The 23,791-nt window shown below is 41.3% G+C and overlaps 2 protein-coding genes across 5 annotated transcripts in view; one reads left to right on the top strand and one right to left on the bottom strand.

Moving 5' to 3' along the window:
- LOC142025194 (scavenger receptor cysteine-rich domain-containing protein DMBT1-like) overlaps positions 1-23,791 on the top strand; it is a 903,096-nt gene that overhangs the window by 114,941 nt on the left and 764,364 nt on the right. The window lies entirely within an intron of this gene.
- LOC142025227 (uncharacterized) lies at positions 5,916-22,609 on the bottom strand. Of its 4 annotated transcripts, none has more exons than XM_075017836.1 (12): positions 22,198-22,609; positions 20,989-21,042; positions 19,571-19,864; positions 15,506-15,556; positions 13,524-13,601; positions 12,600-12,624; positions 12,255-12,307; positions 11,450-11,481; positions 10,675-10,804; positions 8,736-8,767; positions 7,473-7,602; positions 5,916-6,733 (listed from the first exon to the last, which is right to left on the bottom strand). In XM_075017836.1, exons 1-11 carry the CDS (start codon positions 22,274-22,276, stop codon positions 7,504-7,506), a joined length of 927 nt encoding a protein of 308 aa, XP_074873937.1. In that variant the 5' UTR covers positions 22,277-22,609; the 3' UTR covers positions 5,916-6,733; positions 7,473-7,503. The 4 variants fall into 4 exon arrangements, with proteins under 4 accessions (XP_074873937.1, XP_074873941.1, XP_074873938.1 ...); XM_075017840.1 differs by lacking the exon at positions 22,198-22,609 and adding an exon at positions 21,955-21,983; XM_075017837.1 differs by lacking the exon at positions 13,524-13,601.

A 23,791-nucleotide genomic window follows, 5' to 3' on the forward strand; every position in this document is an offset into this window, starting at 1 on the left:
AAAATTAAGTTGATTTCAAATGCTTATACTTACATTTAAATGCATATTAAATACACATCATTGCATTTTAGAACAAAAGTTTAATATCCACAGCAAATACCATGGAAAAGATGCCAGAGAGATAGCCGTGTTTGTCTGTATTCTATCAAAACAAAAAAGCCGTCAGGTAGCACTTTAAAGACTAACAAAATAATTTATTAGGTGATGAGCTTTCGTGGGACAGACCCACTTCTTTTGATCTGAAGAAGTGGGTCTGTACCACGAAAGCTCATCACCTAATAAATTATTTTGTTAGTCTTTAAAGTGCTACTTGACTACTTTCATGGAACAGATGAGAGGTTACAGCATTTGCTTGCAAAAAATTCATCTCAAATAATTTGCATGATGAATTTTTGGTTATTTTATGCAAATTATTTTAAGCCGATAATTAATCGACCCACTCTGATTGTCATGACTCATGTTAATCTCTCACAACTCAGCGACATGAATTTCATGTGTTCTGCTTAGGTTTGTATAAGCTCGATTTCACTTGTATCTTTCCTACGGACTTCTGATACCTGGCGCAAAATTAAGAAAATAGTAAGTGACAAAACAGATTTAAAAATATACATTTAAGGTTTAATAGTGATCAAAAACATGCTCTGAATCCATAGATGTTAATCTGTAATGGAGGCCTGTTTTATTCCAACACCGTTTATTTAATTTACTTTGGCTTTTTATCATTTTGATGGATAATATCAAAGGGTATTTTTAGTGTTTAATTTTTTATTGATTTGAATTTTGACAGCTGTAGGAATTAGATAGGGACTGTCAGACAATAATTATTTAGCAACAGTGGATGTTGAGATTTAAAAAAACTGTATAGCTGTTATAAATTTTTAACAATACATGCCAAAATATGCATGCTGGATATCCTTAAATTCAGTTCTTATTAAAGTTTGCAAGCAACATTTTTCTTATTCTTCCTGTTGCAAATTTGTATTATTATTGATGGAAATCTTTTTTCATTTGTTTGCGGGCATACAATGAAATTGATACTTACTATTAAAAATATAATCCCTCCAAGCCTAAACCTATTAAACAATTGTAGTTGGTTTTCTAAATAAAGGGCAGAGTTTTTAGAACTGCCCGTACACCAGGTTTTCAAGGGCATTTTGGTGTCTAAAGATGTAGACAGGTGTCTGCTGGGATTGTCAAATGTGTCCAGGTCTTAGGTGTTAGGAGCTTTTTTGAATTCTGATAGCATCTAGCTGTGCCTTCCGGTACCTCAATACCTTAAGTAACATGACCCCAGGGGATCTGGAAGCACAAGAGCCACCAAATTTCAATGGGTTTAGTGCTCCTAAATCAATTAGGTACCTTTGGAAATTCTTCTCCTAATATGTAGTCTGTATCTGTCACTACCATCTTATTCACTAAAACAAAAAAGCAGTAAAGTAGCACTTTAAAGACTCACAAAATAATTTATTAGGTGATGAGCTTTCGTGGGACAGAACCACTTTTTCAGCTCATAGCCATACTAGAACAGACGCAATATATAAAGCACAGAGGTCCAAACGTTGTTATCAAGGTTGGCAAATCAGAAGAGCAGATGAGTTAAGGGAACAATTCTCTAGTCTTTTGTTTTCAATTTCTCCATGGAAATAAAGAACAATCTTTACATACTCACAGCAAAGCCAGGCAACTAACGGCAGGATCATTGGGAAGACTGATGGTAACTGACCAGCCAGGAGATTGCTGCAATGGCTTCTGCCAGTTGGGGTCCAGGTTAAGAGAGAAGCCTACAGCCTCTTTTCTGAACCTCCTTGTGCACCACAGGATTCCTAGAAGACGAGATACGGTCCCTCTGATGAGGTTTGGTTTACACTCTTTCAGCGGCAAGTCCAAGGCACGCTGCTTACATACTTGGCTTAGGGTCTTCTACTGCTCAGTGTTCACAGAGTAAACAGCCTGGTGTTATGCTCCACTCTAACAGTTGCTGGCCCTCTGATATCTGACACCACTCACTGTGGTCAAACTCTGTCCCGCTGTACTCCAACTCTGAGGCTGAACTTGATGCATAACAAGCTAAGGAGACAGTTCCACCAGTGAACCTTTCTCTGTACTGCAAAGGACTGCAAAGAATGGCCCAATTTTTATTGCTTTTGCTGAGCAGACAAACAAACAAACAAAAAAAAAAACCCAGAACACCGGGTCCCTGGTCAAAAAAATGAGTTTAGAGCAGAGCGCATGTGGTCACTGGAGGCTCGTCCCAAGACAAAGCAGAAGCCACAGCTCCTCCCGAAAAATAGCAGGTTAGGCAGGAAAATAATCAGAACTGGTTGAAAAATTGCCAATTAATTCCTTTTTATTGTTATTTTTTAAACTCCTTCTGAAATTTTGTTAGGCTTTGAATGAGAAGCCAAAGCTGAACGCTGATTTCGCACTGAGTGAGTTCTTCATTTATTGATTGATTTGTTGGGTTATAAAAGCTATTTTCAGTTCTGGGTTAAAACAATAGGTTCTTTTTAGCAATATTAAAATAATAAAACATTTGAAACTTGAAACCTTACTAAAAATGAACCAATGTTCACATTTTTTGGTTTCTGCATTTTTTGTCCAAAAAAAGGGAAATTTTTAATCAAAATGATTTTTTTATTTATGTTTTGGTTTCATAGTTATTTTTCCTCAAACAAAAAAGTTGCAACAAAAAATATTTTGACAGACTGAAAAACACTTTGCTGGATTTCTTACCATAACTGTGAAGGGATTTGACCTTGTAAGAAAACATAAGTAGGTGGTATATACACCTGGGACACTGGATAACCTATTTCCCTACAATAATAATGGCTCTGTCTGTATGTTGCTCTGAACAGCCCCTGAGTCAGTGTAAAGGGAACAGGTACAAGCACAACAGAGGGCTCTTTTTGTTCAAAATGTCATTAGGGTCAGTCATCCCTGTGATTCACATCTCTTCCTGTCCAGTTTTTTTAAAGCTCACACTATTTTTGTCTGAAAGGTTACAGCTGTAGGACAGTCTGGTATTTCACCCAGTAAGTCAGTTAACAGGCAAACTCCCAGAGCCTCTCTGAAAACCAAAAAGTAAAAAAAAGCCATTTATTTTCATTGTAACATTGTAATGTTCAGTAGAACTGTTTGAAAACAAATCATATTTGTTTTCTAAACATCTTGTGAAAAACTTAGTTTTGCACTGAAATACTGAAACTAAACACGTTGTGTAAAATAAAATAAAAACAATCTATTTCAGTAAAAAAATCAGTGTGGGAAAATCAAAAAGCAATTACTGTACTAAAAACAGATTTTAAAAAACCCATTTTTGCCTACACATTTTTAGTTTCCATCCTTTTGTTGTAAAACCATAAAATTTAGACAGTTTTTTTTCTGCAAAGGGCGTGTTTCGTTTAGTCAAAATTCATTTTTTTATTTTTAAAAAAACATTGCTAAAAACACTAATTAATTCTACCTATTAAACTTCCTGCATCTCATTCCCTGACTGATTTCAAGCCAAAAGATGTTCTTCCTTTTTCCTTTGTTCTGTTCGAAAGTTTCTAGCAAAATCTCTGGTCTGCTTTTATGTTTCACAATGGATGGAAAAAAAGCAAGTTTCCTAATTTTGAACAAGTAAGGATGCTCTTTTTGCTCTTTAGCTAGAGGAGTAAAAACTGACTATGATCAAATTTGAAAGGAAAATGTGGAGGAAATAATAGCTGACAGTAACTCATGCTCAGAAACCCGGCCACAGGATGTGGTCAGAGGAAAATAAAGGTAGACAAGAGTTAGTGAACGAACTTGCTGCCTCTGTAAATAACTTCTTTCTCCCAGCAGCACTTCTCTCCTCAAATCCTCTTTCACCCACAAACAGCTTTATCCTTCCTGAACGCTCTGAGATGTTTACTTGTTCATTGTTTATGGTCATTACGTAAAAAGTATCCTGCAATAAGATACAGTATGACTTTACAGTGGATTCACTGTTTTGGCATAACAAAACATGTAGGCCCTTTAATTTCAAAATAAAAGTGCTTTTTTTCCTGAATTAACTTAATCAAGAACTGTAACTAATTGGGAAGAAGACCTTTATTCTGGAGTAAGAGAGTCCATACATAGAATTATTCTGCAGTAGCTACAGACCCTTTGTGGACAAGCTCTTTCTTCAATGCTATAAAAAAAGCCACTTTTTCTTCCAGTCCTTCCTTAAATCTACCTCTTTCAGAATCTGTTAAAATACTGACCAGCTCTATCAAGAACAGGTTGGACAAAATAGTCACCAGCATAGAATCATTAGACCTGGAAGGGATTGCGAGAGGTCATGGAGTTTAGTCCCCTGCCCTCCTGGCAGGACCTACCACCATCTAGACTATCCCTGACAGATGTCTATTTTACCAGTCTATAGAGATCTATCTATAAACACAGAATCCCACCACCTCCAGAGAAGCCAACTTCAGTCTAAATTTCACTGCCTCATCATTCTGGCATTGATGCCAATGACTTATCCCTGAGCCTCCACTTCCCCCTAGGTGTCCATATCTTCAGCTTCAGCAAATGGCTATAGGTCCACTGAAGTCCACAAAATATAACTTTGATTTACACTGGCTAAGTTGGCCCTGTTTGCTTAGTCTCCAGTGTGGCAAACGTGGTTAATTTTAACACTATGAAGTGGATTCTAATGAAAATATTTGCATTGGTAAAGTTAAGCTTGAACTTACCAGCTGCTGTGTTTTCAGGAGCAGAGCTTTACATTGTGATCTCTTATAGACAGGCACAGTGGTGCTGCAACTTCATTTGGCTGAGGGTGCTGAACTGCACTTCCCCCCCTCCAGACCTGTTGAGATTGGGTTGCCAACTCTCGTGGGCTGGACAAACTAGACTCCATTGCTGAAAATGGCCTCTGGTCCATTAAGTCCAGGAGAATTGGCAGCCCTGAGTGCCCCCATGTTGGGGTCATAGCTGGTGGCAGCTGCAGAGCCTTGGGTCAGCTGCAGGACCCTGGTGGGGCCAACAGACTGTGGATCAGCGCTAGGGTAGGCAGGTGGCAGGACCCTGAAGGGCTGTGGAGTCCTCAACTGGGCTGGGACTCTGGAGGAGGGGAAGCAGAGTTGGCAGCAGAGCCATTGGGAGGCAGGGCAGGAGCTGGAAGAGGCCAGCAAGACACGGGGGGGGCTCTGCCCAGATGTTGGGATCTGGGGGTTGTGGGTCCGGCAGCAGGTCTGGCCCCCCAGGGTGGGGAAGCTGGGTGCAAACCTCAGGTACTGCAGCACCCCCGTCTACTTCCCACACCTATGGACAGGCAGCTCTTACAGTGCGCCTGCATATCATATATGAGGAGTCCTGTGAGTGGCCCACAACTCATTAACATAGTACTTTAACTTAGGGTATTATTTTGGCTAAAATATTTCGCCAGCATGTCAATGACAAACATTTTTGTTTAATTTCCTTTTGGATTGAAAGTTTGCTTTAGTTTCAGTTTTTGAAAGTTGGACTTTTTTGAGATTCTAGACATTTTTTCATTTTAGCAATTGAATAAATAGAATAAATTATGTCTAGTTCATCTCCATCTCTGCAAATTTATTATTTTCACCATTTTAACTTTCAAAATTTTACTTCTGTATCTTTTCCAAAGTGGGAGATGTTTTGAACACCTGAACATGGAAAAAGGAAAGAAATAGAAAAAAAGGGGAAAAACCTAAAACTCTGGAAAGCTTTCATTGTATTGTATTTTGTTGGATGAAATTAGAAAAAGAGGACAAAAGAAAAATAAAAAATTTGAAAACTGCAGTGTTTGGAAAACAAAATGAAACTTTTAAATTAAAGCACATTTAAAACACATCACATGATTCAAGATAAATTGAAACAACTATTTCTTCTACTTGAAAAGAAAATTTTATTTGTTTGATTTTGAAATTATGAAACACTGCAAATGAACATTTTTTTCAACATATTTTTGTGGTAGGAAACAATAGTTTCTTCTACCATTTCTAATCCCTAGTCTGTCTATTCTGGTAATTACTGTTATTCTATGAAGCAAAGCCATTTCTAATATTAACATAGAGATGTTATGTTTTCCCTATCAGATTAACAAATTTCAGATAAACTGATAGCCCCCTTTATGTATGCTACAGTCCAAATATACATATCAGTCTTTAAAAAAAAAACATCCATTATCTATGCATATAAACCAACAGGTGAGTCTACACTAGGAACTAACTTAGAAGTTAACTTCAAAGTTAGGCGCTACTTTGATGTAGCCAGCAGACAGCCTACACACATTTTCCCTTACTTCAAAGTTAACTTCAGTTAACTTTAAAGTAGGCAGCCCAACTTCGAAGTCCTTACTCCATTCCCGGGAATGGAGCAGTGCCCTACTTCGAAGTTTAACTTTGAAGTAGGGTGTGTGTAGATGCTGAACTTCGAATTTGCTTACTGCAAAGTTGTACTTCAAAGTAAGCAACTTCAAAGTTATTTTTGTAGTGTAGACACAGCCAATGTGTTCTTTCCACATGGATGTAGAATCTGACTGCTCTTTAAGAAATGAGACGTTTAATCTGTGACACTCTTTAGTTCTCCATTCAATTAACAAATGGACAAGTTCTGTTCTGTATATTTTCAAGTTGCTTAAACCTTTCTTCATTATCTCTGTGTCCTCTTTCTTATGATGTGAGTGTGGGCAGGGGCTACACACTGAACTTACACTCTGAAATACTTTTCTTATAAACTCTTCATTTAAGGGCATGTGGATCTGTGGGAAGAAAACAAGAATCAGCTAACACAATACCAACTGCATTTCACACCTCATAATGAAGCATAGACTGTTATCTCAGGCAATTTATTCTTGATGGTGAAAATCAATCTGAGGGACACTGGGAAATGTTTCTTTTTCACTGTGGAAAAATGTTGGTATTAATTGAAAACCAAAACAATGACCTAAAAGACTCAGTTTTTAACAATACTACCAAATTTTGTCACAAAAAGAAGAAAATGTTCATGATTTTTCCCCCCTCCATTTTCTGACACACATACGTTGTGGCAAAAAATGTTGACCGGCTGTAGCATCTTGCCCACAGATGCCCTGTCCTACATCTGCTCTCCACTGACAAGGTTCTTCCACATCTTATGCCTACTTTGAACTGGGTGCAAGTAACTAGGCAAAGTGCCAGGCAGGGAGTTGTAAGGTTACAGTTATGTGCCCTTGGGAATATCTGACTGAAACCCACATGTCTAGAAGGAGATTCTCACGAGTTTAGGAAAACTGGGCAGGGAGCGGGACAGAGTTGAATACAACTGAAATAATCCTCTTTCCTCAAATGCACATCTTGCTTCTGTCCTCCATCCCTGCCCTGACCCAGGCAAAACCCAATGACTCAACCTTTGGCCTGGATGGGGGGAGGGTGGGGTGGGGAATTTCAGCTTAGAGAAGGCAGAAGTGCCAATAGAATTTGTGGAACAAATTTCATTCCAGAGGAGAGGGACTCACTTACCAAGCTCCAATGGAGGTAAGATCCAGGCATCTCACTGTGTGTGATGAAGTGTGGAATAAAGCCCCTTCTGCACTGAACTGGAGTTTAGCCTTTCGTACCCATCACCTTCCACTTCCTTGTCTGCTGGTTCCTTTAAACAGAATGTGTATCAGTTAACAGCGAACAAACTGGGGCTGCTCTGTTTCTGAGAATCTGTTTGAAAGCTGATGGGTGGAGACAGCCAAGTGACCCCTTGTAAACTCATAACTAATAGGAGCCAGAGGTGAATGCCACACACTGGAATAACACTTGCCGCCTGCCTATGTATCGCTGAGGATCTCAGAGGCCCCTTGCACATCACAGTTCATGCGGCTTCCGCAGCCTTGGCATTGGTAAAGACATTTTTACCATAGTGGTACGTCCCAGGTTATGCAGGAAGTTAATCCCCAAAATCTTGACTTCTGCTCTATCATTCCTTCCAGAACTGAGACAAGTACCAGGAGGCTGACTCCCCATCCACCTCATGCTAATCTCAAAATCACAATCACCAATCAGAGCAAGAAATAGAACCCAGGAGTCCTGGTTCCTAAACCCCTGGACTACACTCCTCTCTCTGAGCCAGGAACTGTCCCCTGCTGACTCCAGATTGTAAGGGTAGGAAAGTCCCTATTCCAAAGAACTCTCAGTGCTGTTGTACGTAGCAGTGTATAGTGCTCAGTGCTGTACAAACAGAGAACAGAAAAGACAGTCCCTGCCCCAAAAGACATTCTGCAGCTATGCTAGGTTGGAAAGTCCTCAACATTGTATAATATAGGTAATGATTGTCAAAGATTCATGGATTCCAAGGCCCAGGCCCAAAGACTGCCCAAACTAATTCCCAGCCAGATCAGATCTTCCCATGGAGCTGAGTGGAAATGAGGAGCCTGAACACCTTTGAGGATTAGGATAAGGGCCTTAGCCATTCCTCTTCCCTTGTAAATGAAGGAAGCAGTGTGTCTAATTCATTCAGCCAAAGGGCCTGGCTCTGTTGCGTGGAGGCAAAGCCTTATTCTGTAGTAATTAAGGGTCAGTTTCTCTGATACCTTCCCCACGCTGAATAGTACTTTACTTGGGGAACTTTGTCTGTGAACTGAAGGGGCTATTTGGAGATCACACTACTGCTCAGGGTGAGCAAGGGGACACAAAGCTGTTTCTCAGCCTCTGTTCTACGTGTCCCAGATGATGAAACGTGGCAATTGCCCTGAGGGTTGTTATGAGCCAGTGTGGGTGGTCTTCTGTACTTACCTTCTCCTGCAAACGTCGATGAGATGAAGCAGCTGGAAAAAGAATACTGTATTTGTAAACAATGTAATTAGCTATGGCACCTGTTAATTGAACCTTGTCACAAGTCTATTAGTTCCCCCAATGAATGTGAGTGGGGCTATGCTTTTCAGCAGATATAAAAGGTACAATCTATGTCTAAAGATCAGTTTTTAAATAGAAATTTGACTAAATAAAAATGAAAGCAATGCCACCCCTCTTTTGTCCTGTAAATACAGAGAGGCCTCCTTGGAATCAGTTCATACATCAAGCCTGATTTCTGCTCAATTCAGAATCACAAAGGCTCACATTTTCAAGTCCCACTCCCTTTCCTGATTCCGAAACCACTTGTGATCCCACAGGCTAAGGGGTAAAGCCCTGGGCACAGGCCTTGATTCAAAATCAAAACATTTCACCAAGTATGGTGTGAGAAGAAGCAGGATGGAAACACTGGTGAATTAAGGTTCTTTGAATGCCATGACTGCTTATTTCCAAATGTTTCATTCAAGTGCCAGGAAGTGGACCGGATTCCCCTCCTGTTTGCTGTGGGAAAAACAGGGATTTCAATAACATTGCTCTGGGTAGGCGAAAAGAGAGACACTTGCTGATTAAACTCTTGACAGAACTCCACTTAAAACACCCTGTACCCCTCATTTTTACGAGGAGCAATGGAGGTTGATGGGAGAGTTTCTCAAGTAGGACAGCCCGATATGTCAATTCACAATTGCTGTGGCTGGAATTGCATATCTACAATTGACTTCAAGGTCGAATGTACACCTGCACAGAGTGACATGGGCTGCTGTTCTGCCCCCATTCTGACCCTTTTGCACTGCCGCAGCAGAGCAAAGCAGGCAGGCTCCAGGTACTGGCCGCAGGCTGAGAACTCCTTAGCAGAGTCACTTTTCTGAGCAGAAGGTTAATTTCAGAACAGCCAAAGCCACTGCAAAGAGGAGAACAAGGGCAGGCAGAGACAGCTATAAAAATACAAACATTGTGGCTGTGCCACAAACCCTCAGCACCAGGTGCATTCTGCTTTGTGGGTCCCCCCTGCTCAAGGGTAGGAAGTAATTTGCGGTTGCTGGCTCAGCGGGACTGGCTGAGGGTAGGGAGTTTCCACCCACTCCTGGACTACGCCCTGCCACTTCCTGGACACTTCCCCCCCGCCCACACACACACACCAGCGGGTAAGTAACAGCTGCTTTCTCCAGAAGATGCTGTAGAACACACAGTGAAGTCAGGGATGTTTTAGATTTCATTGCTTCCTTGCCTGTGTGTGTCACTCAGCCCCCACAACTACATTCTGATAGAACAACCCTGATTATGCCAGCATCAAACCATAATATACCAAGCAGATGGCAGAGATGTATTGGATAGTGGTCCAAAAAAATAGAGTGGTGGTGGTGAGTCTCTGCCAGGTGGAATTTCAGAAAATACACAGATAACGCAAAGGAAAGTTATAGGTCCCAGTCCCCAGCTGGTATAAATTGGTATCACTCCATTGGAATCAATGGGGCAGATTCCCAGCTGGCGTAAATCAGCCCTGCTCCCCTAGAGTTGATGCAGCTGTGCTAATTCACATTCTCTAACAATCTGTACCACTGTGGCCATTTGAGAGGGATAACTAGACATGGTTCAGTGTCACCAATGACAGGACAAGGTTAGTCAGGTTGAGAGACAAGAGTATCCTGAATATAAATAACCTGCCTGGAATTTGTAGTCTTCAGGAGTTAGAGCCACTGCTGATGAAACTTGGATACTTCAAGCCTTAAATCCTTTGTGAAGAGAACATGTAGACTCCAAAATCCAGGCATGACACTGAGTACAGCAAGATCTAAATAGCTTTAAACACCTGGGCTTCTGTCCCTTATGTGACTCAAATGATCCCAGCCTAAGGTTTCAGTGTAAAGGGCTGTGAGTCACTTACTGAGCTGAGATGCAGAGACAGCTGGTTTGCTCTTCTGTTCTAGATGGAGTGTAGAATAAGGAGTGGTCTCCACTGCTCTGGGATTGAGAGATTCATACTGCTCTGTAGTCTTGTCTCTGCCTTGGGGTCCCTGGCAACAAAACACAAAGAAAAGGGGCTGGCATATTTTTTGAGAAAGCTGAGAGATTTACTGTCAGAGCCCAACAATCACATGGAGAAAACGTTGATTTTTGTACTCCTCATGAGAGGAGCGGAATAAGGAAAGTTAACTTGAGAAATGCTCCCTCAAGCGACCACGAGTCCCTCTAGCCCAGTATGCTGTCTTGGATGGAGGATAGTTACAGAGCTTCAGTGGAAGTGAATAGAACAGGGCAATTTTGGAGAAATCCATCTTTGTCTTCCCTTTCTGGCTTCTGACAGTCAAACGTTAAGGGTCACCCTGAGCATGGGGTTGCATTCTTGACCATCTTAGTTAATGGGCATTGATGGACCTGTCCCCCATGAACTTATCAAGCTTATTTTTTTTTAAATCCAGTTCTATTTTTGGCAACAACTACAGCCCATGGTAATAAGTTCATAGTTAAGTTGTGCATTGTATGAAAAAAGTACTTGTACTTATCAGTCTCCTCCTGCCTGCTAGTTTCAATAGGTGATCCCCAGTTTTTGCAATGTGGGGAATGTTGAATAGCACTTCTTGATTCTTTTTTCCCCACAGCATTCATGATTTTACAGACGTCTATCCTATTCCTCTTCTCAGTTCTCTCTTTTTACTTACTGTGTAATGGGAACCTTCAGCAGATGAGGCACCTGAAAAATAAATACATAATTTTTAGCCATTTTTAATAATAATTTTTCAGGTCAAATAGCATCGGAATATTAAACCTCTCTTCAGTCTCTGTTATGTGTGTGAGTAGTGCTGAAAGAGTCAGATATCATGGTGATATTTCTAAAAATGGCTTTTCCGGACTTAAGCTCTGAGAGGAATAAATAGCAATTAAAACAATAAATCTACCATGTGATGGGAACAGGTGGGAGAGGTGAGTGGGCATCACTTTGAGATATTTATTAAGAGGGCATCAGTTTCAAGAAAAATGGAACCTGGGTGGAAATGGATAGGATTTGGGTCATTGTGGATTCTCCATCACTGGATTTTTTTAAATTATGCATTCTAGGAATTACTTCAAGGCAGTTACCTGTCTTCTATTATACATGAAGTAAGATAAGATGATTGCAGTGGTCCATTCTGACCTTAGAATTGCTGAATCTTTGACTCGTTGCAAAAGAACAGGATAGGACTTGGTAATGAGCTGCTTTATCATCTGCTTTGCAACAGAAATCCCAGCCTCTAGCCCCATCTCCTATGAATGCATCCTACTGTAACTTCCAGAGTATAGTCACCTTCCGACCTGTGATTAGAAGTTTTCTGATGACAACAAATCTGTTTTTACTGCAGGCTGATATTACACTGTCTTGGGCCTGTGAATTAATTAACAAACTGCATTCATTTTCCCCATGCTTTGCCCTTGAGAATCCAAATATACTAGATAAATCAGTAGGTCAAATATGCTTGAACTGCCTACCAATAAACTTTGCTGCTGCAGCTTTGTCTGTGCTTTCCTCTGCATTTTGCTTCCTATACAAAATGAGACAAAAGTGATATAAGCGAATGTGGAAAGTTACCTGTACTTACTGTGTTAAAACAAGAGAGGCCTGGGCTAGCACCCCATGCGCCAAGCTGATGTTCTGGCTTAGCAATTGTGATTATGTCTCCCTCTAATGGCTATTCACATCAATTACAATAGCGTGACTAACAAGATAGTTTTTTCCTTTATCTTAAAGAGAAAGGATTACTCCACTTGCAGGGCAGAGTAATTCTAAATTAAATATTATATTTCTATAGCTACTCTGAAATGATTTCCACTTACCTTTGACTTTTACATTGACATGGAGCTGAAATGAAAGGGAAATATTAGTGAAACATTCTAAATGACTTGGCACTACATCAGTAAAGAATAAAGGGAACATAAAACAAGTTATTTCTGGGGTAAGGAAGCAGGGTTTGGAGTTGTAATCTAAGGTGGATTTAGGGTAAGTTTGAGGGTGCAAGTTTCAGGTCACTCAATATGTTGATGTTGTGAGTTTGTAGCGACACAATTTCAGCAGCTGTTCTCACAAAAATTTGGCCCCAGATGGCAGGAATTTCACAAGATCAGTTGGACTTGTGAAATTACTGATCTCTCAGGACAAATTTTAGACAGATTGTCCTTCTAGTTAGATTATATCCTCAAAGCAAAGCTATAGGGACAAGTTCTAAATTCGCAGTTTGCAAGCAAGTTACTTCACCTCATTGCTTCAGTTCAGTAGATTGCTGTTAGTCAGAATGGAACCACTTCGTGGCATTCAGATTTCTTCACAAGAGATAAACAAAATCCAGCCCAAGCCTCCCCCATGAGCTTGTTTGCTCCCAGTGCTCCTCCACAGAGACCGCTCAGCTCACACCCTAGGTCATCTATAGGGACACTCCCACTTCTGTTCAGTCTAAGTGGGGTAAAAAGCCTTTTCCCACAGTGCATCAGAGAGGTGCACTTAATGTTTTCTAGCATCACTTGCACTTGCTAACAGGTGTTTCAGAAAAAATTGCCAGCTTGTTAAAGGATTCAGAGCCAAACCTCCTGATCTGGGGCTGGATTCACATTTCAAGTTCTGACTTTGTCCTTTTTTTAAAAGAAGTGTACTGCAGACATCAAACACAGATTCTATCCTGGCTCTTTGTCCTTGTCTGAGAACACCATGGAAACAGAGGATTTCTTCTAAGTTTGTCTCCTAAACAGATATGGGTGCTTACATACCTTTCATTAGTACTAGGTACAGAACCAAGCACACACCCATGGCAGTAGGAATTGTAATTCCAAGTATCATTTGCAGTCCTAGAAAACCAAAGCAACACGAATAGTGACAGGAAACAAGGAAGTGAAAAGGTAGCTCAAATATGTTGAAGATGCCATCCGTTCGACAGCTAGACCAAAATAAGTATCTAATATAATACAAACACCTGCCAAAGGCCATTCAGTAAATGATACAATGAATTTTTAGAGCTGCCACGACACCAACATTTCTATTCTGTGGAAACATTGTCAAATTTGTTTTCATTCCAGATTGGAATAAAAAGCCATAAATTTTACATTTCCCACCAAAAGAAAAATGCTGAAAAAATGGCTTCTAAACTAGAGAAATATTTTTTTTTGATAACACCAAATAATTTTGTTTTTGTTAAAATAGAGGGTTTCATTTTGAGAGTGTTGGCTCATTGCAATATATTAAGTATAATATTAAATACAATTCATATAAATAAAAATACTAATGTCAGTGTTTTGTCATATTTTGTTATAATGGTCCTAAAATTAACACAATATGAGCATCTAAAGGATTCGTCTGGACTTTTTTCTTGTAGAAATGTCATCAGAACTGACACTTGCCCTTGAGACATTTGATTTTATCAAATCTGCAACTGTTAGTGAAATATAGTTCTGTATTTTTGTTTTCATTTTAACCATTTCTGTTTATTCTCATGATTTCACTTATAATTATCTTGAATTATGGGACCCTCCTTAAAGGCTGCTGGGTAGAGAAAACAAAAACAAAACCCAACTTAACCAATGACCTTTCTATCTGTATTGTTAGAAGGCCAGAGACTTATGGTTGGTTTCAACCAAGTCTGCGAAAAGCAAAGAGGTAACGCTGGCTACAGCTACTACTGTATCTGGTCTTGGTGCTGACAGGCATTTATGAGAAGGGGATGTTTAATTTGTAATCTGACAATGTCACATAGAAAGTCTAAGGGGAATTTAGAAGCTGATGACCTGCCCCCTGCTTAGTGGACATAACCAGTTCAATAGCAGTGTTGTCCAGGTGTCTCTTATTTGTAAGATTATCTACACGTAGGCCAGGGCTGCTGTTACATTACCTCTCTCCCATTGGAGGTGCCATGGTAACGAGGCAATTCAAAGCAGGCTAATGAGTCACTAATGTGCATATTCAGCTCCTCATTAGCATAATGGCGGCTGCACAAACAGATTTTGAATTGCAGATTGACAGTGAAGATGGGGGTGGCTGTGAATTAAGCGCCCCACTTTGACGTTCCCTTACTCTGATCTAGTTCTGGGGGAGTAAGGGAATGTTGAAGTGAGGTGCTTATTTCAAAGCTGCCCCCATCTTCATTGTCAATCTGCAATTCAAAATATGTTTGTGTGGCTGCCATTATGCTAATAAGGCTCTGAACATGCACACGAGCACCTCATTAGCCTGCTTCAGATTGCCTCGTTACCACGGCTCCTCTGATGGGAGACTGGCAGTGTAGCAGCAGCTTACGACTAGTTTGTGCCAGCCAAGACCCTGCTGAAGGACCTAGCATTGGAAACTCTGCTTGGGACAGAAGCTGGGCAAGCACCAATTGGCCGCAAGTTCCTTTATTCTGGTTTAGAGTGCCCCAGGAAGGTTCTGCATTTACTCCCCTGAGAGTTCCCACAGCTAGAGCAGCCATGCAGCACCCTGGTGGAAGCAGGGGCTGTGGAAATACCATTTGACCTCTCTTGAGGTGAATCCTACCGGGGAACAAGCATATCCCCATGGGAATGGTGGTGGTAGTGATTTATACCCCAGTGCACCAGGTTAGCTGGATGCAGTCCTCTCAGTGGAACACAGGGTGAAGATGACCTGTATAAACTCTTCAAGAAGGAGGGAGGCAAGAGAGAGGATGGAGCTCTGCTATTCTGGAAAACACATCCTAGGGCAACACAGAAATCTAATTCATGAATGAATGAGGTGATTTTACCATAGGAAGAAGTCTTCTCTGAGTCATAGCTGCTGGAATTGGTGGTTTTGTCTGTGCGAAAATTAGAAGAGGAAAAGATTGAAGCAGTAATTTGTTACCCCATATTGGCAAAGAGGGTCACAAATCGTTGTTCTGAAATGTAAAGAGTCCTTCAGAGTTAACCTTGGTAGCATATGATTTGTATATTCCATAGTTTCATCAGACAATATTATTTTGAAGCTTTTTTGTTCATATTAATTTACATTTTCACAATTGCATCACCTGTTGGGCAGTAAGCATTTGTTTCTATTTTATCTATTTAAATTTTCATAGTTACAAGACATTACGAAGGAGGGTCCGACAATTATCTAACGACATAAACATTACTACACAAAAAGTAGCAAAACAAAATTATTAACATCATATATATAAGTATATAAAGTAAATATAATTACATCAAACTCTAATATGTTCTCACAGAGGATTTGCCTTACTTTAGCTATCCGTACATTTTGATATTATCAATGTATTTTTCATCTATTAGTGTTTGTATGTATGGTGAAATCCAAATTTATTGACATTTACTGATAAAAATCTAATCATTTCATCTATATCTAATGGTACTAATAGAGAGGGTTTAAACTCCAAAATATTGACTCATTGTATTTTGATAATTTGACATTCCTTTTTGCTTCCCATACATTTTTTTTCATTTGCTATCCAAATTTTACAGAATTTCCAGTGTATATGAGATAGGCATAAGGTGGAATTTCAAAAATTTGTTCAGATATTTGACATATTGCAATTTCATTTTGATGTCTTTGTTTTCTGATTTATTTTATTTAGTTTCATATATTATTTTTTAAACAATTTCATGACATTTTGCACTATTCCTATTACTACAGACAATCATAGGACAAGATAATAGTTGAAAAATTGTATTATTTTTATTTTATTTTAAAATCATAAAGGAACAGCTGCTGCTTAGTACTTAAATGGGAACAATTTATCTCCTTTTCTAGTGTGTCCTGTCTGTGTGATAAAAGTATGAATGAAATTCCAAAAATCTGAAATGAAATTACAAATTTTTTGTTTTGATCTAAACAGGAGTGAAAAAAAATTTCAGAATGTCACAACAATATAAACGTGTAATTCTGCGTTTCAAACAGCTTTGTGAAGGAATCTTTACATTTCAATAAAATAAACCAGCAAAACTTTTTAAAAAACCCTATGAATTGTCATCAAATGTCACACAGTTTGAAATGGGTCAATATTGATGGGAATGCCATTTTCTGTCCAAAAAAAATGTCAATGAAAAGTCTTTGACTCGCCCATTTCCCTCATCACTAAAATTCATACCCTTCTAAGAGGTCAGCTGAAGAGTAATGAAGGGTTTTGTGCAGTGCACCAGCCGCACTGAGCTCTTCTGAGGAATCGATACTCTCTGTGGTCCCGTTCTGAAACCCTATTGGGCCAATACTTTCATGTTGAGTGTCCCCACTGAAAGAGATACACGTTGAAGCTCTCTCATCCAGCACCTACAGGACTTGGCCAGTGCTGAATGAGACAATTTGCTAGACCATGAGAGGTCCGTATTGTCTAGCACAGTGGTTCCCAAACTTTTCGGCATCAAACCCCCCCTTTTGAATTTTGAGAAACCCTCACACCCCCTCCACTTCTTCTTTACCATCATCCAACCCCCTTTAACAAAAAATTCAATTCACAATTTAAAATAATCACAAAAGCTTGATATAAAAGTTATTTAAAATTAAAAATAAGCACAAATAATTTTCTTGGATTCTTGTGGTTGCCTGGTGCAGCCCCAGCTGGCCAGCTGCCTGAGCTCCATGCCAGCCTCTAGAGCTGCCTGCGCCAGCCACCCACCTGAGACCTGCATGGCCAGAGCTGCCTGCCTGAGGCCCACGCCACCAGGGCCAGCCAGCCACCTGCCTGTCAGCCACCCGAGCCCTGCGCTGCTGGGACCAGCTGCCCATCCCAGCCACCAACACCAGCTGCCGGCCAGCCGCCTGAACCACCCACCCAAGCCCCATGCTGCCAGGGCCAGCCAGCCACCCACCATCCCGAGCCCCATGCTGCTGGGGCCAGCCACCTGAGCCCTGCTCTGACAGGGGCATCTACCTGAGAGCCCCATGAGTCCCACAAGCTGACCGGCCATCCTAGCCCCGCAAGCCGCCTAACCAAGTCCCTCCTCTGCTTTCTGACAAAGCCAGGCACCCCCAGCCCCCTATCTAACCCCATACTCCTCCTTCTCCCCTGCAGCCCACACTCAATCTCATTTGCAGAAGGCAGCTAGCTCCACATGGGTTTTTGCCAGCTGCCTGCTTTTTTCAGAGGCTGCACCGGATCACCCCTGTAAAATGGCAGGGGCTGAGGGCCAGAACATAAGAACATAAGAATGGCCATACTGGGTCAGACCAAAGGTCCATCCAGCCCAGCATCCCATCTGCCGACGGTGGCCAATGCCAGGTGCCCCAGAGAAGGAGAACAGAAGAAAATGATCAAGTGATTTATCTCCTGCCATCCATCTCCTGCCCTTGTTCTGAAGGCTAGGGCACCATACTTTATCCCTGGCTAATAGCCATTTATGGACCTAACCTGCAAAAATTTATCAAGCTCTTTTTTAAACCCTAACAGAGTCCTGGCCTTCACAGCCTCCTCGGGCAAGGAGTTCCACAGGTTGACTGTGCGCTGTGTGAAGAAAAATTTCCTTTTATTAGTTTTGAACCTACTACCCATCAATTTCATTTGGTGTCCCCTAGTTCTTGTATTATGGGAAGAGGTAAATAATTTTTCTATATTCACTTTCTCCACACCATTCATGATTTTATATACCTCTATCATATTGCCCCTCAATCGCCTCTTTTCCAGACTGAAAAGTCCCAGTCTCTCTAGCCTCTCCCCATATGGGACCCGTTCCAAGCCCCTAATCATCTTAGTCACCCTTTTCTGAACCTTTTCTAATGCCAATATATCTTTTTTGAGGTGAGGAGACCACATCTGCATGCAGTACTCAAGATGTGGGCGTACCATAGTTTTATATAGGGGAAGTATGATATCTTTTGTCTTATTATCGATCCCTTTTTTAATAATTCCTAACATCCTATTTGCCTTACTAACTGCCGCTGCACACTGCGTGGATGTCTTCAGAGAACTATCCACTATAACTCCAAGATCCCTTTCCTGATCTGTCGTAGCTAAATTTGACCCCATCATGTAGTACGTGTAATTTGGGTTATTTTTTCCAACATGCATTACCTTACACTTACCCACATTAAATTTCATTTGCCATTTTGCTGCCCAATCACTCAGTTTGCTGAGATCTTTTTGTAGTTCTTCACAATCCCTTTTGGTTTTGACTGTCCTGAACAACTTGGTGTCATCTGCAAACTTTGCCACTTCACTGCTTACCTCATTTTCTAGATCATTGATGAACAAGTTGAACAGGATCGGTCCCTGGGGAACACCACTAGTTACCCTCCTCCATTGTGAAAATTTACCATTTATTCCCACCCTTTGTTTTCTGTCTTTTAACCAATTCCCGATCCATGAAAGGATCTTTCCTCCTATCCCATGACCACCTAATTTACAGACCTTTCTTCAGATGGGCCAGACCTTTCTTCAGATGGGGGAATGATGGGGGGGACTGGGTCACCTCACACCTCCCCTGGAATTTCTTCATGCTCCTACCAGGGCGGCATGCCCCCCTGTTTGGGAAGCCATGGTCTAGCACATTACCAACAATTCCTCTGCTTATTGGTCTGTTAGAAGATATTCAGGGGCAAATTACAGCTAAATAACAGCACAGAACACTGAGAGCCAGGACTGATGACTGCATACAAACTTTATGGGACCCCGGGAAACTTGGCCACACCCATGATGAGTGGTCCTCCAGCTAACTAAAATCATGCATGATTATGGATGTTGCCGAACAAGAGAGTTCTAGATTAGAGAGGTTCAACCTGTACTTGCTGGAATAGGGCTTGCACGAGCTGGCCTGCTGTGACTGCCGTATGCTACTGAACAATGGGAGCATTTTTATCTTCTGAGACAAGGACGCCTCCTCACCTGTGACACTCAGGTAGCGGGCGATGCTGAGGTGAGAATTCTGCACTTGTTTATGGTGGCGTTTGTGCTGATACCCACAAGAAAAGTTGCCCGAACTCTGTCCAGACACATGATAGAGAAAGTCAAAGGACAATCTCTCTAGTATGGCTGGTTTCCTGGTTATTCCCTTGCCATCCGTGCAAAGGAAAGCAAAGCTCACAGGGACCTCTCTGGGGGTGAGACACCGAAAAAGAACCTTGTCACCCACAGAAGCTGAAGACTTGTCCATGAATAGTTCAGGTGCAGAGAGATTCCCTGGAAAAAGAGACCATAGAACATACAACATGAATTATTTCCTTTTTTGGAAGAGGGGCCTGATCCAGCTTTTGGGGATGAGAAAGGACCTGATCCAACTAGGACCTGAATGAGGCCTGGTTTTCCAAAGTCCTGAGCACTCTGGGCTTGAAATGAAATTCTAGAAGTCTGCAAGGGCTCCAGGCTAGAGTTGAGCAATCCACTGATTTTTGCTTTTGGGAGCTAAACTGAAAGATCAGGATACAGGGAATGGTACAGTTTAAATTGAAGGTGAATTATTGGCTTTTTTCTCTCTTAAAGAAATTCCTGTTGGGTCAAATGGAACTTTTTCATTTTTTTGTTTCATTTTGGATTATTTTTCAATATTTTTCAATTTTCCCCTTTTTCCCCCCTTGAACTAGCTAACTTTTGAAACAAAATGTCATTTAAAAATAAAAAAGTGGCACAAATTATTTCACCTTTTTAATGTTTTTTTTTTGTTAGCAAAAACTGTTCACTGAGTTCAACTCAAATTTGCACACAGTTTCCATGCCCCAGGGAATTTGCTATTCACTGGAAAAAAAAAAAAGGAAAAACAGCTTTATGCAGCATCTTGAACAATAAGCCTCTGCAGATCACCTGGACTTCATTTTAGAATTGTATATCTTTAGCACTTTTGAAAAGTATAGTTTAATTAGTGTGATAAGAAAAGGGGTTTTCACACTACAGTGAGCATTGTATTATAACCTACATATCTTAGCCTGGACTAGAATAGCTGGTCAAGAGTGCACAACTACTGTTGCAAAATCTTTCTTTCTTTCTTTCTTTGTCAGGAATATCCCAGTGACATTATTTAAATCTGCAGCAGGTCAGCTGAAATTAGTTCTGCATTGTCAGGTCTCTCATATAGCTATTTACACAAGTACAATGTAGTTAGGAAGTGATATCAGATCAGAAAGTTGTCTTTTGACAACAGTTTTCCTCAGGATTAAATTCTGACGCAAGACCTCAGGCAGTGGAGAAGCGGGACCAGTGAATGTCATTGGGCCACTCTATTATTAAGCAGGTGTAACTGTGGCCCAAGAAGGATGGCACCAGTACAAGAGGCAGCCCTTTTTTCATAGCGAATCCAAGTCAGTACTCACCTGATGAGGAAATGCAGTTGGAAGCCAGCTGCTCCTGGGATGTAAAACTTAACGCTTTGGGAGAAAAAAATACAGGCATTTTAGGGGGAAAAAATGCATCTCTTTTCCTTTTATCTAAAAATGATTCACAACTGTAGAATTTCCACTAGATACCAGTGCCAGTGTCAGTGCAGTTAGGATTGTGGATGAGGTAGGAGCATTCTTGCTTTGGTATTCCAGGCACTGTCTCCCTTGGGACAGCACTTTGATGCGACAAGAAGGCATGTTCGTTTTGATGCCTACAGATGTTTTAATCCTTGGAAAAAAAATCTGCAGATATGTCTAAGGGTAGATGTCCTGTTTAACGTCATACTCTTGTTTGAAGGTTGCAGCATCTCACCATTTATTGCTTAGAATCCAGAACCTTACCACACAAGATCCAAACACAGAGTGGCTGAGTCTACATGGTGAGTTGGTTTTGAAATCATTGACGCAATTCGCGCTACTATTTGCAAAACTCTTTTGAAATTCCTTCTTCTGAACTTGGTGCCGTCCAAACAGCACCGATGTTCGGAATAAGCGACTATTCTGGAAGTTCCATTACCCCTCGTATGATGAGGCATTCCAGAACTGGAATGCCATGCTTCAAAGTGCAGCGCTATTTTGAGCATGGGGGAAAAGCCACGACATTGCTATTTTGGGATCCATGTGTATCCTGAAACAGCAATCACTGCGTAGACTTAGCCAGAGAGGGAAAGCAGCCTGCTCGCTGATCCAGGGAGGCCCAGTTACTCCACCTTGCTCTAAGCTGTCTCTTTGCAGACTGTCAGCTGTTAGACCTATATTGCATATTTCCCTATGGAGTGCTCTGTCTACAAGTAAGTCCAGAAAACCCTGTGAAATTGGAAATGACAGTCACAATTCTGAGCAGAATTTTCAATACATGACACTAGGAACCAGACAAAAAGCAGCACACTGGTCCTTCACCTTAGTAGTTGAGCAAGAAGATAACAAAGTAGTCTTGTAAAAGAGCTAATCTACAGAAGCCCAAGTGAGCCTGTCCATCACAGAGCATAACACGTACGGTGGGCAGGGCATTGTTCATGCCCTAATGGTAGAGAACAGTTTTCAAGGTGAGCTCTCTGCTCTGCAGTAACATATAACAGCTCTGTCTATGACTAGAGAATTCTACTTGTACTCTTCTTAAGGGGGAAAAAGCCCAGTACTCACAGACAAGCCAGAGACACAGTGGAAGAATCATTGGGAGAATCAGCCTTTGTTGAGCCGCCTGCAAATTCTGTAGCAGCATCTGGTCCCCAAGAACGGCTCTGCTCTGAATCTCCTCCAGGTGCTTGTGTGTTACACACAGGTCTAACTCCGTACTCCAGTCTCTGCTGTGTGTTGAGCTCCTCACAGCCCAGGAGCTGCAGTGGGTTGGTGCTGTGGGTCACCTTCTAGTCTGCAGGAAGCAAAACAATGGGAAGCCACAGCTGGTCACTGCTATGTTCTGCCTTGCTTCTTGAGGTTTTGATGCTCTCTTCAGAAACCTCTCTCTTTTGCTTCTTGGATTTGGATAGGAATCTGCAATTTCCCTATGTCTGGTGTTGTATTTGAATCAGGCCAAAATGCTCCTAAAAGAGGATGATCACATTCACTTTGTGCTGGTTCAAATGACAGCACCAAGCCCAGGGCATCAAGTTCCCTCTTCCCAGCCCATCTCTGCTCACTCTGCTGTCCGTAAAGGGAAAGCTGCAGTCCCTGCTGTTGTGTGTCCCCTATGGTCAAGCATGCAAATAAGTGGCAGCTGTTCCCTTCTGAGTGTTTCGCTCATGCTAAAATAAACTGAAAGCCACAGAAGCTTTCTGCTCTAGTGTCTCCGTTTCTTTGCCGTCTGTGTGAGCCAGAAAAGGATACTACTGTCTTGGGATGAGAATAGAAGCACCTTTTCATTATTGGAAACCAAAAGAGGGGGTCCACAGGATAGCAAGCCCTTGCAGAGGTCCAGAGAGGCCTGGACCACTTCAAGATTTTTGATGACATGTGAAAACAAAATAAGGCATTAAAAAAAGAGCGAGACATAATTTGATTTTTTTTTAATTTAACAAATGCTTCTCTAGCCTTTTTCTGTGCAAAGGCACTAATTATGGTTCTCTGCATAAAAACTAGTTGGGAAATTAATCAAATGCTAAAAAATTAACAGGCATTCACATTTGAGGCCTCCTTTGAGCTTGAGGACAAGGTCAAATGCCCTTTCTATTTTTCCCTTCCATCCCCCCGATTAGCCCTGTATGTTAGGGATCAAATTCTTCACTTAGATGCTCTGCGCAGGGTCTGCCAGCATGGGGTACAGCTGTTGGACTGGGGGCATGTCATTGGTTCATATAGTGACACTGTAATATTCTCACCATTCTCTTCTCACATCTCATTTATACACAACAACACTTGCTGCCCTTCAGTGAGTGCACATAGAACAGCGTCTTCATTGAGCTGTGCACAGTGACCTCAAGGGCTATGGCTTCTGCTCATCTGGCACCCTGCAAAGGTGTAAATGGCTTCAGATATTCTTTCTAATTTGTGCTGCCTTGTTTTCCCTCCAGCATTGCCAAGCATGACCTCCACATGGTATTTATTTCCCATCAAGCTGCCCTTTCCTTCAGTTCTGGTAGGGCTTTCCACCATTCTGCATAATATTCTCTGGCATTGGCTGTAGTTTCAGGCCAGAAGTGGCCACCAGATTATTTGGTATGATCTTCTGTATTTCACAGACGAAAGCTCCACTCAGGACTGGCACTCGAAACCCAATTCACCAAAAATCAGACAAGTG

The sequence above is a fragment of the Carettochelys insculpta genome, chromosome 22 (assembly GCF_033958435.1).
Source record: "Carettochelys insculpta isolate YL-2023 chromosome 22, ASM3395843v1, whole genome shotgun sequence".
NCBI classification, from domain to species: Eukaryota; Metazoa; Chordata; order Testudines; family Carettochelyidae; genus Carettochelys; species Carettochelys insculpta.